This window comes from Pseudorasbora parva, chromosome 1, assembly GCF_024679245.1.
Source record: "Pseudorasbora parva isolate DD20220531a chromosome 1, ASM2467924v1, whole genome shotgun sequence".
NCBI classification, from domain to species: Eukaryota; Metazoa; Chordata; class Actinopteri; order Cypriniformes; family Gobionidae; genus Pseudorasbora; species Pseudorasbora parva.
The window spans coordinates 60423766-60438109 of record NC_090172.1 but is presented as its reverse complement, the minus strand read 5'-3'; the positions used below and the strand labels follow the sequence as shown (position 1 = coordinate 60438109).

The following is a 14344-nucleotide window of genomic DNA, read 5'->3' as shown; positions in this document are numbered from 1 at the left end:
TTTTCCTGTCATGTGACTTATTCTACAAACAGAAAAAATAGACCTACAGAAATCACGTTTCATAGCGTTTCATAAGTTTCTGTCTGAAATAGCAAGAACGAGTTTTCTAGGCTTTGAATATGAAGATAAAAGTCTAAAGTTTCAATACACCTGCTCACAACATTTTTTTATTTATGATTAATATTGCATTGCATTATGTGTTTATTCAAACAACCACAAGTGAATTGCGTTCAATAAATTAATATAAATGGGAATAATTGTTTTGTTTGCAATTACATTTTAGGGATGTGCACTACGGGTAATTTAATAGTCGTTAGCCCTTTTTTTTTTTTTTTTTTTTTTTACTAGTCCACTAAAATTAAGAAAAAAAAGGAACATTGCATACATGTGTGATTCATTTAAAATACTTAATTTATTATTCCAATATCCAAACGGGGGGGGGGGGCTGGGGGGAGAGAGAGAGAGAGAGAGAGAGAGAGAGAGAGAGAGAGAGAGAGAGAGAGAGAGAGAGAGAGAGAGAGAGAGAGAGATTTAATCTGTGACGTGTTGTCTTTGCATTTCATTGATATAATTTCAGATAATCTGCCAGACAACTAGGGTGTGTTAGAAGATGGAAATTGCTATTGGTTAAAAAAACCGCGAAGCCTTTTCCATGAATCAGGTGTGTGGTCATCAAGGGGGTAATCTAGCGCTCGGAAAGCGTTCCACCCCTAGGGGCTGCCATTGCTAACCAAGCCAACACCTGCTGTTAGCATCCCATTGACTCCCATTCATTTTTGAGTCACTTTGACAGTGAATAACTTTACATCTGAGGCGTTTAAAGACTCCATTTGTCCATTGTTTATTTCTAAAGAAACACGACAATGCATAAAAGGCTCCGTTACCTTGTATCTTACACTATCGCCCCGCAGAAGCTGTTTTTGTAAAAATAGGCTAACGATTGCGTCATAACCAACGCGACCCTGTCGCACAGTTGAGAAATTACCGTATAGACCTGAGGAGACGCTCGCAGGCAATCTTTTACTGTCTATGAGGCAGTCGGGGGGACGTGGAGACATAAAGTCTGATAAAGTCAAGGGGAGAAGAATGGGGAGAAGCCCATAGTGAGCCAAAAGCAACGGGAGAAAATATTTAAACAACGTGATTCAGATTTCACTTTCCACAACTACTAGAAGACCTACAGCTGTCAGACAGGAGGCTCACGTCACATCTACGTCGTCAAGCTCAGTCTGAGCCTGCGCAGTTCTCTCAGCCATCAGGAAGTGAGTGCTCCTATACTGACCTCACTTAACGCCGTAGAAGGCAATGGGATCGCTCCGTCCATTTCTTTTACTGTCTATGGTGGTCATGCTCTCGTTCATGTTTGCACCAAGCCTGCAGTCTCCCTCTCATTTACTGAAGCTTTCGCGCCTCGATCGCCCCCCGGTGACCGGTCCCAGTATAGCCGCCCCTCTGTGTTTTCTAATGGACGCGAGACAAACTAAACACTAACATTACACTTCAAATAATGTTTCCCCAAAGTTAGTTTATGTCACTGAAGGCAGTTATCATCACGATGATTTCATATCAAGTGTTCGTTTTAAAAATAAGTTTAGTTTTAGTTAGTTATCTGATGCTATAAAAACGGGGGGTGTGACGTCATGATTGACAGCTAAGACTGACGGCTTCTCTGAGTGAAGTTGTCACTGAGGCACTAACTGACTTTTTTCGAAATTTTTGGGAGCAGATTAGAGCTTTAGCTTTAATTCCTACATTTCCATAACTGTTTATTTCACACCAACATAATTAATTGTTCTGCATCTGCAAGAGTGTGGGCGGGCTTTTGATATCGCAGCTGTACTTCCTGCTCTACTTCCTGCGCTCTACTGAGCAACTCCGGTCCCGAAATCGCTACTGCGCAGACTCCGTCCCAAGATGTCCGCGCCGTGCAAGGCCGTCTGAAAGCTTCAAATCTGCCAAGCGGAAACGGATGATGTCGAGTCGTCCAGATTTTTTTACGGTCTATGGTTTGCACAGACAGGCTGTTGATTAATCAAACAAATTAACAATCTAATCTATGTTCCTATATTCCTGCAAATATTTGCCTTGTGTCTCAGATTGGTCTTGGAGATCTCGGTCCTCTGATCTAGATAAAGCTGATGTTCAAAAAAAAAGCTATTTGTATTATTGTTGAATTTGCTAAAATAAGAGAGAAAACCAATACATGAATCTCCATTAAGGCATTCAATATTACAATGTGGTGATGACAATAATACTCGTGTTTCCTCATACACACAACAGTAAACAGCACCACTGGATACACGCTTAAAGCCAACATCCACCAATAATATAACTGGATACAGTAGTGGGCGGGGCTTGAGCTATTAACATGAAGATTTCATCATCTTTTGACAGACGGAACTGAAACTAAAAATCTCACTCGGGAGGGAACAGCAATTTTCAAAACCTGTGTTTGATTTTAATTGAATTACAAATAGAGCAACTCACCTCTTCAGATTAATCTTTTTGTTGTAAAGTGTTGTGGGGGGACTTTTTTCTACTTTTCTTCTAAAAAAAAAGTTGTGCTTATTTCCATATTATGCATTTTATAGTCAAGAAAAAAACATTTAGTTGATTGTTTATTATCTATGTGTTACAGAGTTATTACATAAATGACACCATATGGATATATTGATATTTAATATAATGCGCTGGTAACATGCTTCAGTATGTTTATAGAGTACATGCTATGCTGATGCTTCTTTTTGGTCAAAGACTACAGACGTCTGTTTCAGCTTCATCGTCTGAGGCGTTCATGGTTGGATGGTGAGCTCAGTCTCTCCATAAACCTGTCTGAGAGCAGCGCAGTCCAGACTGGCCATCATTTTAGTAGAGCCGGCCCGCCGGGGATTGAAGGTCTCCTCCCACGTTATAGAGGAGCCTGGAGCAATGAGGCTGAAAAACACATCACACACACACACACACACACACAAACACACACACACACACACACACACACACACACACACACACACACACACACACACACACACACACACACACACACACACACACACACACACGTCAGAATAACACAAAACATGCAGGACCTGCATACATGCATTTGACAGATGCTTCTATCCAAAACAACTTGAATTGCATTAGTGGACTAATCAACTAAAATATTTTTCCAATAAAATGCAATTATTAACTTTTTCGAATAAAATAATGGCATTTTTTATTATTAAAAATAAACTCCTTTTCGAGTTTGACATCAAACACGCATCTAAACACGGTTATACAGCATAGTTCAAAACATATTTAATAATTGTTAAGCATTTATAAACATTGACTCTCAGTCTTTATTCACATTTTTCTCATGGTTTCCCTATAGAGTTCATAAAAGTATCTATTCTGTCCCTCTGTGTATTGTATTAGTTCGCTGGTGCATTTCATTATTTTCCCGCTAGGGGTCAGTATCTCCTTTTGTGTTTTTGGGGGTTCATCTTCGATTATATTTTGCACGTGCTATACTTGCTCTCTGTTGGTGATTATTATGTTGATGCAGCAGGCAAAAAGTTTGTTACACTCAGTGTGAGAAAATGTCTGGAGGTGTCGACATGCTACGCTCCTCTCCGACCATGGATATCTTTGGGAAGCTTTGACATGCCATAATCTGTAAGTAATTAATAGCCAATTTTGTCTTTCTAAATGTTGTTACTTAAGAGGTTATTTTGGCTCTTACAAGCAAAAAGACGTTTGTGATCTAAGTCAAGCTAATGTTGCTAGCTTTAGTATGTGGTTGCACAGTTTCTTATAAGGCAATGTCAGCATTGCTTTTCACACAACCTAGGTCATCAGGTTGTTCATACAGGTTGTCAAAGTAAAACAAGTAACCCTTTGGTTTCCTGTGTAGCTGAGTTCATGTTCTACTAAATTTAACTGAAGAAGGAAAGACCTGTTATACTTTTACAGAATAGTGAAAAAGGAAAACAAATGTATAACTTTCTTCTACAGTAGCAGTAAATACATTTTTGGATTATAAATATGTCGAACAGTATTTTGAACTGCCTGTTAATTTGTGTACTGAAACTGCAATTGACTACAGTATATTCTGGTGGCAAACTGTAGCCTGACAAGCCAGACCCACATTGAGATGTTTGGTCTGGATAAACGGTTGTCTTTCAAACTCCCTCTGCACGCGATAGGATAGCGCTACAACCAACCAGAGCAACGAAGGTGAAGCAGAGCTAGCTGATAGATTAAACTTTCGACGTATCCGGTCGGCAAAACTCCGAACACATCTTCCCTTTTTAAGAATGACTTCAGTGCCGTTCTTTGTTCTTTTCTCAGAGAAAAGCTTAACTCCAAGTCTTCCAGAGTCGCGGTCAAAGCTGATTCGAAAGACCGCCGTTCGCCAGTTTCTGTGTTTACTAGAAGCACGCAAACGCAACTCGGCCGTCGTCATTATGGCCCCGCCCACCGACTCTATACACGATGTGATTGGCCCAGCAAGAGTTAGGCGAATACAGCTCAGAAGGGTATTGAGAGTTGCTAGACGACACTTGCAGCAGATTAGATTTGCTGCAACTAAGGTGCGTCTAGATTTCTAGGCTAGGCAAACTGACACAAACTGAATTATTTAAAATGTAATCTTGTGATTCTTATATCTTGAGCTCTGATCCATTCCAGCATTTAAATCCACAGCAAATGTGTCTTGGTTTGTTGTATAATTTATTTTTAATAAACTTTGCTTGTATGTTTACAGTTTTACAAAATCAGAAAAGAGAGGTCTTCAGCGTAGGCTGAGTAGCCACACACTCAACCGAGGGTAGAAGAATCATTTTTAATAAGGGCTCATTATGTCAACACACCCCACCAACACACCTGTGATTTAACCCAGGCTCATGTCTTCTGCTGTTAGATCAAGAGCTATCTCAACTCTTAAATAACAGATTCAAATATTATCAGATTTGTCTTATTTTAAATAAACACAAAAAAGAGATGAAAAATTTACACACGTAATAAATTTTCTTTTCCTTTGGTTAAATAAATGTTCAGTGAAATCTTCCAAAGATTTTTTTTTAATTTTGACGCAATTTTTTCTCTAAATAATGTTGATATGGCAAATACTGAATACACCAAGTTTTGGCATGCTGGCATATGTGAAAAGTTTTAAACCATGTGTGTAACCCCGCTCTCCCCTAATGGTGTCAGTCTAATAGTGTGTTTACCTGTATTTCTTGCGTTTTAAGGCCATGATTCCAGGACCCTCCATACGCAGATCCACATCCTTCAGATCGAACTTAAACGGGTTGGTGAACTCGACAGACACAAACATGTCCTCACTCACTTTTGGAGAACCGATTACCTAAAGAGGGACATGGCAAAGAGCAAGAGAGAGAAAGAAGAGAGACATGAACGAGTCTCTGATCTACCAGTAGAGGGCAGCAGATTAATGTACATTTGGACACATTGTCCAAAGCAATTTACAGTACATTCAAACGTTTTATCAGTGTTCAATGGGAATAAAACCCATGACCATGGCGTTGCTAGAGCCATCTTCTACCATTCTGGCTGCATGACCTCGACTCGGTGTGTTTGTTTTATTAGTACAAAGTCAATGAAATCATTATTTTTCAATCAGTTTGAGAGGTAACAGTGCGATGTCTGACCGTCACTATGAGTTTGGGGTTGTGCATTGTGATGACTTTCATCGCTGTTATGATCTGTCCCGTCTCTTTAATCTTTCCTGTAGCGATGAAGTGGATGTTTCCCTGCTCCACCAGTTTGTGCATGTAGTCCTCACCCCGAACCAACACTTTCTCTTCCTTACCTATTGCCAGCAGGGGGAGCATTTAATGCATGATGACTTTAAATAGAAGAGTATAGACCCAACAACGTCATATTTTACTCCAGATCCTCCACATGTACTCACTCTGCAGTGGCTCTAGTTTCACTTTGGGAGTTTTAAACACGACCTCGCCGCTCAGGACTCCGGTGTAATAGACCACACTCCCAGTAATGTAGACGTCCACAGTGCGCCGCTGGTCGCTGCGGTTGTTAAACTGCAGAATCACGTCAAAGCTGTCTCCCACTCGAACTTCCAGATTAGGGATCTCCACATCCACATCCCCCTGAGGAAGAGAAGCTTTCTCCCTCTGACAGCCGAACTCCTCCGCCTTCTCCAGCACACGCCGCTCCTCTGGGCTTCCTGGGACAGAAGATGGGAATGATAACCTGTTCTCACTCCCAAAGCATCAGAATCTGAAGCATGATCGAGTGCCTTTCACATCACACTGAAGATGCTAAAGGCACCCCTAGGCCTCACTATATCCATAGATTTCAATTGTTTGCCCAATGCATCAGATCAAGACGCGTTTAATTCTTTGCATTTGTAAAAGCAGACATGATTTTATGAATATTTATAGCCTACTTTTATATTTTGAAGCAACTAACCTAACTCCTACTCTAAACCTACCCACGTCTCAACAATATAAAACAAGGAACAGGCAAATAAAAGTACAGTCACAGGTATTTATCAGCAAAAACTGACCAAAACATTATAAAAGTATTAGCTCATGTTGCATTCCAAGTCTTCTGAAGTCATACGACACCTTCAAGTAAAGGACAGATCGTAATGTTTTAATCCCTGAAATGATGATCCAGCCGCTCTGTGAATGCAACACACTCATATCTCATTTAAAAGATACACACGACTCTTTAGCATGACGGAGAGATGTTCACAAGTCTTTCCTCTGGAGTCCGAGTCAAGTCTGGAGTCTTTTTTCACGAGTCAGAGTTGAGTCTCAAGTCATTTTATGTCAAAAAAAAGAAAAAAAGATCATATTCAAAAGACTTTTTTTATTTTAATTTAGACAAAATATAACCGTTCTATAATCTGTTTTGTTCGTAATAAAGATCCTAAGATATGAAGGGTAACATCTAGCCTGTTACGGTATTATCCATAATAATGTAAAATACAAAAAAATTGTCCTGGCAACAAGAAGAGTAGTTATTTTCAAAACAGTCGCTGAATGGACACAACATGGCGCCAGTCACGTTCGTTATACAGCGTTTTAATTGAGGACAGACATCAGAAAATATCAAACATCCAAACGTTTATAGTTGTTTCTAGTCCAAACTGTTTGCATGCTAATTGTGATCCGTTTAAATATGTGCATAATGGCAAAATCATTAACTGATATATACTTTCCCATTAGGGTGACCACCTTTAATAAGCCCAAGGGGGGACAAGGGGTATGTTTCTGAGGGACAATGTGGGACAGTGGCGCGGCAGTGCCCCCACACCCCGGGCAGATTCACTCATAGTGGTTTGCCCATTTCTAGCACATAGCACCTTACATAATATTAATAATGCCCTATTCCTCTAAACATATGTAATTGCTGATTGCTCATCAACCAATGTGTATTTTTTTTCTTAATAAAGATTCATAATATTTTGAACATTCAATATATTGACAGATGCACTTCCACTTAAGAGTTACTTAAGCTATTTAATTTTATTTATTTTTCATTACAATTTATTCACTTTAAAATTGTAGTTGCACAAAAAAAAAATCTTTAGTCACAACTCCAGAGGTTCACGGAACGAGAAGGGGGAGGAAGGATGGTGAACTTGCATGTTAGTAAAGTCTGCATGTTAGTCTGACGTTTGACATCATGTCAGATGGAGAAAGACGTTTTGCAAAGGTCACAAAAAGCCCTCTTGGTATCCCCCTCAACTAGCCTGACAAGCCTGACCCACATCAAGATGTTTGGTCTGGAAACTCACCATTGACTGCTCAATCTGAGGGGCGGATAAACGGTTGTCTTTCAAACTCCCTCTGCACGCGATAGGATAGCGCTACAACCAACCAGAGCAACGAAGGTGAAGCAGAGCTTGTTGACAGATTAAACTTTACCGTATCAGGTCGGCAAAACCCCGAACACATCTTCCCTTTTTAAGAATGACTTCAGTGTCGTTCTTTTCTCAGAGAAAAGCTTAACTCCAAGTCTTCCAGAGTCGCGGTCAGAGCTGATTCGAAAGACCGCCGTTCGCCAGTTTCTGTGTTTACTAGAAGCACGCAAACGCAACTCGGCCGTCGTCAGTATGGCCCCGCCCACCGACTCTATACACGATGTGATTAGCCCGGCCAGAGTTTGGCGATTACAGCTCAGAAGAGTATTGAGAGTTGCTAGACGACACTCGCGGCAGATTAGATTTGCTGCCGCTAGGGTGCGTCTAGATTTCTAGGCTACCCCTCAACACCTTTCAGCCACAAATATTAATTTCCCCAGTCTTTCTTTTACTCACACCATCTCTTTTTAATTGATGATGGCGGTGCCTCAGACTCCATTTTTGGTTGAAAAGCGCGCATCTAAAAGTTCCTTCCCAGTGTGTTTTGCACGTGCGTGCGCTGTCATGACAACAAAGTTGACAACCATAGACTGTAAAAAAATGACAACCTAGTCAGCAGTTCAACTGAGGAGTGGTGGGTGTGGTAACAGTAGCATGCTGAACTGTCGTGTATTCTTCGAGGATATAGATCGACCAACTTTTTTTTTCAGCAAGGATTGATTATGCGTGACATGGTCTCAATTTGCGGGATGAGTGAATTCGGCTTTAAACGCTGTGCGCCCATGCCCTGCACGGCTGTGTATGACGGCTGTCACGATTTACCAGTGAGACGAGAGTGACCCCTGATTACCACCAGAGGGCACTCCACTCCGCACTGTCTCTCCATCAAAGACTACATTACCCACAATCCTTTGCCCTGACTCATTAGCACTCACTGTTTATTTTCTCACCTGTGTCTCATTACCTCTGCCTATACCTTGTTCACTCAGTCATTCTTTGCAAAGTCTTGTTAGTTGTAATACTGCATTTCTGAGCGTTTTCCCCTGGTTTCATGTGTCTTGTCTCTTGGTTTTGGATTACCCGTTTGCCTGTCTCTCCTGCCTTGTTCGCCTTTTTCGACTGCTTGCCTGTGTATGACCTTTCGCCTGCTTTTGACTACGATTGTGGATTACCCTCTGAATAAATACTGCACTTGGATCTTCAACCCTTTGTCTCAGAGCAATTAAATTACAACAGCAAAGGTGTCTCATTGAAATCAATAAAGCACCTGTGCGTTGAAAAATGAAGCCTAGGCGTTCCTTTAGCGTCTTCATTGTGACGCGGAAAACACTTGACCATGCTTCAGATTTTTTTTACGCCTTGGGAGTGAGAACGAGTTGGGAATGATCAGAACAGAAGCAGATTGCATGGTTACAGTGCGTGCACATTTATGTGACCCTTTATACATCTCAGAGCGACCTCTCTTACCTTCAGCGAACTTGTATTGATTGGTGATGTCTCTGCGTCCGTCGTGAAGCACGGCTTTGGTCAGCACCATACGGCCCACGTGAGTGGCATTCACCTTCACAACTTCCAGAGTGCCGTCTTTACGTCTACCATAGAAAACCACGTCACTGTTCACCTGCGGAAATCAAGGATAGAAATGATGAGATGTACAGACATGTTTGGAAAGGAAGCAGTCAGAATTTAGTGAATGGATTTCCAAAAATATTAATGCAAATATTATAATCACAAGAATGATGAATGTAACCATTTTAGGCGATGGATTTGTGTTTAAATGTGCATGCATGTGCGTCTGTTCTCCATTTTGGTGGCAGTTTTTATGAAAAAAGCTTTTTTTGGCCTCCCTTTTGCCCTGTGGCTTTCCAGTTTCCGTCTTACTCTCTTTATCTTTTACCATCTGTCCTCCACAGTCTGTCTTTAAGATGTGTCTCTACCGTTGTATCTGTTGAACTCAGGCAAGCCAACAATATATTTATACATTTATTTCAAAAAGGGACAGAATGTAATGTAATGTATTCATGAATGTAAATGTAGATTATCCCAAAGGCGAGTTTTCATTGGTATTTACACATACTGTAAATAACATTACATTCATCACATGAATTTTGTCATATTAAAGCCTTTTAATCCTCAAAGACCCACACTTTAAAAAATGCTGGGTTAAAAACAACCAAAGTTGGGTTGAAAATGGACAAACCCAGAAACTGGGTTGTTTGAATGGGTCCATTTACTAGGGTTCAAATAACTCAATTTCAGGGTTTGTCCATTTCCAACCCAACTTGGGTTGCTTTTTTTTAGAGTGCAAGCATGAATATTGATGACTCCCCTTAAATGTGTCTTAAGGAAGGCACTAGTTATAAAAAAATAATGATGTTTTTGTATATTTTGTTTTGGAGTTGTACAATTTCTCCAAAAAGTGCAAGTACTAGAAGCCTGTTGTAATTTGGATCTCACAGCATTTTATGATCCTGAAATATTCCTCACAGACTTGTATTATTATTATTATTAGGCCTATGATTAAAGCAGCTCTGGGTAACTTTTGCTCTCGGGGTCCCCCTACATTTGGGAAAAAATATTGTCCTAAACTACTGTCGTAAACTCTGTCATCCTACGTCAGGGGATGCCATCGCGCGTGCATTTGTTGACATGACAGCCCTGATAGCCCTGAACTAGTAATGCGTGGGTCGTCTCATAACCCGCGGACCCCGTATGTCTATTTAATGGTCGCGGGTGCTGGGCGGGTTGTAAAAATATATACAGTGGTGCGGGGCGGGGCAAATAACTTCATAAAAGCGGGACCCGGGTCACTAACAGTTCCCCTGAACACTGCAGGAGGAGTTCACATGCAGGTGTTCTTCTGGCGGCGTGTGTGAAATGTCTTCATCCCAGGTACAGTCAGTGGCATGTTTCAGCATGCCATATGAATATAATTTCATGGGTTTTATTTTTTCAAACGCCAAATAATCACGATGCTCACATTTACAAGCCAGCATCATTATAGTAGTCTATTGGTTACCGTTTTACAGAATCTATATGATACTTCAGTTCAATGTTTGAGTGGTAGCGTTAGGTAATCACCATAACAAGCAGGACAGCATCGGTCGGGCACGCCTCCTTCAGCTCACGCCGACGAGCAAACGCTGGTCACATGTTGATCCTCGTCCTGCCTTTAATCCCATCACTTTTTCATCCTCTTATTGCTTTCCTCCAACAAAACCTTTTCTTTCTTATTTGTCTCTGCTGCTTCGGACATGACTATATTATCCGCCAAACAAAGTTGGGCTCGCAAGTCCGAATGTAAGGAAGTGTGTGTGTCGGTGGAAGTGACGTATATGCCGTAAAGCAGTCGAATTTTGTAGTTCTTTTTGTTCTCGGGTTACTACCCGAAACTCGAAGTTTAAAAGTACGATTAAAAACGATACAGACCCCATCAAGCTATGGCAGACGTGTCATTCAACCTATTGTAAGTCGATGTATCATCACAAGAGTCTTGAAAATATATTATGAAGGTTGAAAAGTTACCTAGTGCTGATTTAAATGCATAAAAGAACATTCCTGACTAGTTTTACTCATAGTTTTGACGTGATGTCACACCGTTACGCCCACCTGGAGGGCAAAACAAAGCTTTCTTTCATTGACGCAAGTAATTTTTACCGGGTTTGTAGTCAGTAAGATTGTTATATTAAAATACTTCATTCAATATACACCTTATTAATGATGCATACTTTGTACAGGCAAGCAGATAAAAATGCACCACACGGTTTCTTGTTTCCATCGAAAACCATTATAAGCAAAATGCATTTTCATGGTTCTCTGAGAGTTAAAGGCCACAAGACTTCACATGGACTCATTTTATAAGGTTGTGTTACCTCAGCGAACACAAAGGGGGCATCAAACGGGTAGCAGATCTGGCCGTGTTTTACGGCAGCTACTGATGCAGGTCCACACCTGAACATACCTGACAGAAGAACAGCCTCAATAACATCACAGAACAACAAACAGATACTACATGTGTGTGGGGGGGCATGTTTTTGTGACACATGAGGACACAAATGTGTATAATGGCGGTATTACAAGGAGAGGGTGAAATATGCGGACATTGGCCATGTCCCCACTTTTCAAAATGCTTATAAATCATACAGAAGGAGTTTTAAAAAAAAATGCAGAATGTTTCCTGTGATGGGTAGGTTTAGAGGCAGTGTAAGGGGATAGAAAATACGGTTTGTACAGTATAAAAACCATTACGCCTATGGAGAGTCCCCGTATGTCACAAAAACAAACATAGGCTATGTCCTACCATCGCTTGTCTCCTGTGGCGTAGCATCCACAACCTGCCACCCTCCGAAGCCAGAAGGCAGATCGGGTCTCGCCATGTAGCACTCGTTCCAGCAATGATAATTCCTGCAGACAATGAAGCAAGTCATTCAGCAGATTCTTTTAAGTCCTGTAATATTTTTGATTCCATAAAAGAGCACAAACCAGATGGAATCCTTGGTGCGGTTCCGGTCCAGTTTTCCATTTTCGTCCAGAATGATGTCCATCTTCAGGTTGCCGTCATTGTCGTGGGCCGAGAAGAAGTTTGTCACGACCCTGCTGGGGATCCCAAGACTACGCAAAACTGTGGGGAAGGATAAGGGGGTAAAGTAAATACTAAGTAATCATGCAAACCACTGACCATGTGACCTGTTCATTAATGACTTGTCCTGGGACAGTATATAATGCAGCAGGGCATTTAAGGAATTCTTACAGGTGTTGAAGACGGCGGCGTAGACCCAGCACTGGGCGTAGCAGACGGGCGTCCCTTTGCTGCCAGCGTAGTCCAGGAGGATCTCCGCGCTGCCGGTCCAGGACGTCGGCGGGACGCCGTATGTATAATCTCCACTCCAGTTTCCCACCAACACGCCGTCGTCATCGCGGGAGTTCAGCTGTTTTGAGTGAGTGAAGATGTGACGTCAACAATACGTTCATGAAGGTTAAAAAAGATGGCACACAAGATAGAAGATATTAAAGGGTCCTGCATTGCCCTTTTACGAAGTCTTGATTTTGTGTTTGGGGTGTACTAGAAAATGCTTTCATGCGTGATTGTTTAAATAAAACAGTATTTTTCCACCTATTTTACATGTTTACAGCTCCTCTCTACCGACTCTAGCCCGAAGAAGGGGTTAGTTACTGTTTCGATGAAGTTCCCTCCTTCCGGAAAAATACTAAATGTGATTGGTTAGCTGGCCCAGTTTGTTGTGATTGGCATCGTTTAGTGCAGGGGTGGGGAACGTTGAGAACTTGCAGGGTTTAGCACCAACCCTGAAAAAAACAGTCACCTGCCTGTAACTTTAGTAATCTTGGAGCTAAACTCTGCCCTTCTGGATCAACGTTCCCCAGCCCTGGTTTAGTGCATATTCAGGAAATGTCACGCCCCTTACACTAATAATAATTCACTGGATTGAGTAGAGCCAACTCAAATTAAACAAATTAGTTCAATCAAATGAACTTTTATAAGTGTTTAGAACTTTCTTTTAAGTTCACAAAACTGACACATATTAAGTAATCTGAATTGTTTCATTGTTTTGAGTTTTATGAACTTCTTTCTTTTAATTTAGACGGGGGATTTCTATTTCCCAACATGCTTTGCCATGACACTCAAAGAGCACTCGAAACTTTAAATTGCGTAACTTTTTACCAACTTTTTCGGGTTTGCAATGTTACAGCGAGCTCTACTCAAATTTCAAACCAATTCAAGCCTGATTCAGACTTAAGAATTTTAACAAACAAGAGGATTGCGAAGATTGAATTTCATGGACAGACACTGCAAGCACAGATTTCACAGGATGTTTCAGTGGTTTTTTTTTTGTTGTTGTTGTTGTAATTTTCTTATTATGGAAATACAAACAGAAATCGATCACAAAAGCAAAGTTAATTTCTTAAGTGGCGGTCTTACAAAAGCGACAGTAAAGACAGTAAACAACTAGATTAACACTAATGTTGGCTAGAAGGCAAGCAGAGGCTTAGCCATTTATCATCATCATATCTCCCTTTGGAGTGGACTTTGAGCTTTGCAACCTTGCAGGTCTTGTTTTATACTTAAACCGCAACTTTACATACTAACTAAAGTTTAAAAAGTGAAAAAGCATAATAGGATCTCTTTAATCAAACATTTACAAGGCTGTGCTTTCTGTCAAAACATGACATTTAGAAGCTTTACTGTTAACTAAAGAGCATTTAGTCAAGATCAGTGAAGCTCAGTTCCTCATAAGAAGGTTAAAAAATAATAATAAAGTGAATCAGTTTCTCACCATGGCCGAGGCAATGCGGGTCACTTTAATAACATCCCCACGATTGGACAGCGGCATATCTGCTTTATCCAGAATGAACAGACAAGCATCCAGGACACCAAACTCAAACTAAAAACATAAATGTAAAAAATACAGTGAATTGCAATATTCAAGTTATAAATAAATAGTATTACAGTCTTTCCAAATCTTTATTGGAAAGGTTTTAACAATG

At 40.7% G+C, this 14344-nt stretch overlaps 1 protein-coding gene across 4 annotated transcripts in view; it reads right to left on the bottom strand.

Annotated features, from left to right (window-relative positions):
• Positions 1–2605: 2605 nt before the first annotated feature.
• f13a1b (coagulation factor XIII, A1 polypeptide b) overlaps positions 2606–14344 on the bottom strand; it is a 24188-nt gene continuing 12449 nt past the window's right edge. For all 4 annotated transcript variants that reach the window (XM_067447081.1, XM_067447090.1, XM_067447098.1 and 1 more), the window contains exons 6-15: positions 14134–14241; positions 12591–12768; positions 12323–12461; positions 12141–12244; positions 11713–11801; positions 9308–9461; positions 5918–6193; positions 5655–5815; positions 5214–5350; positions 2606–2934 (exon numbers count right to left, since the gene is read on the bottom strand). In XM_067447081.1, the coding sequence (XP_067303182.1) occupies positions 2793–2934; positions 5214–5350; positions 5655–5815; positions 5918–6193; positions 9308–9461; positions 11713–11801; positions 12141–12244; positions 12323–12461; positions 12591–12768; positions 14134–14241 (1488 nt within the window). In that variant the 3' untranslated portion in view covers positions 2606–2792. The remainder of the gene's footprint in view (positions 2935–5213; positions 5351–5654; positions 5816–5917; positions 6194–9307; positions 9462–11712; positions 11802–12140; positions 12245–12322; positions 12462–12590; positions 12769–14133; positions 14242–14344) is intronic.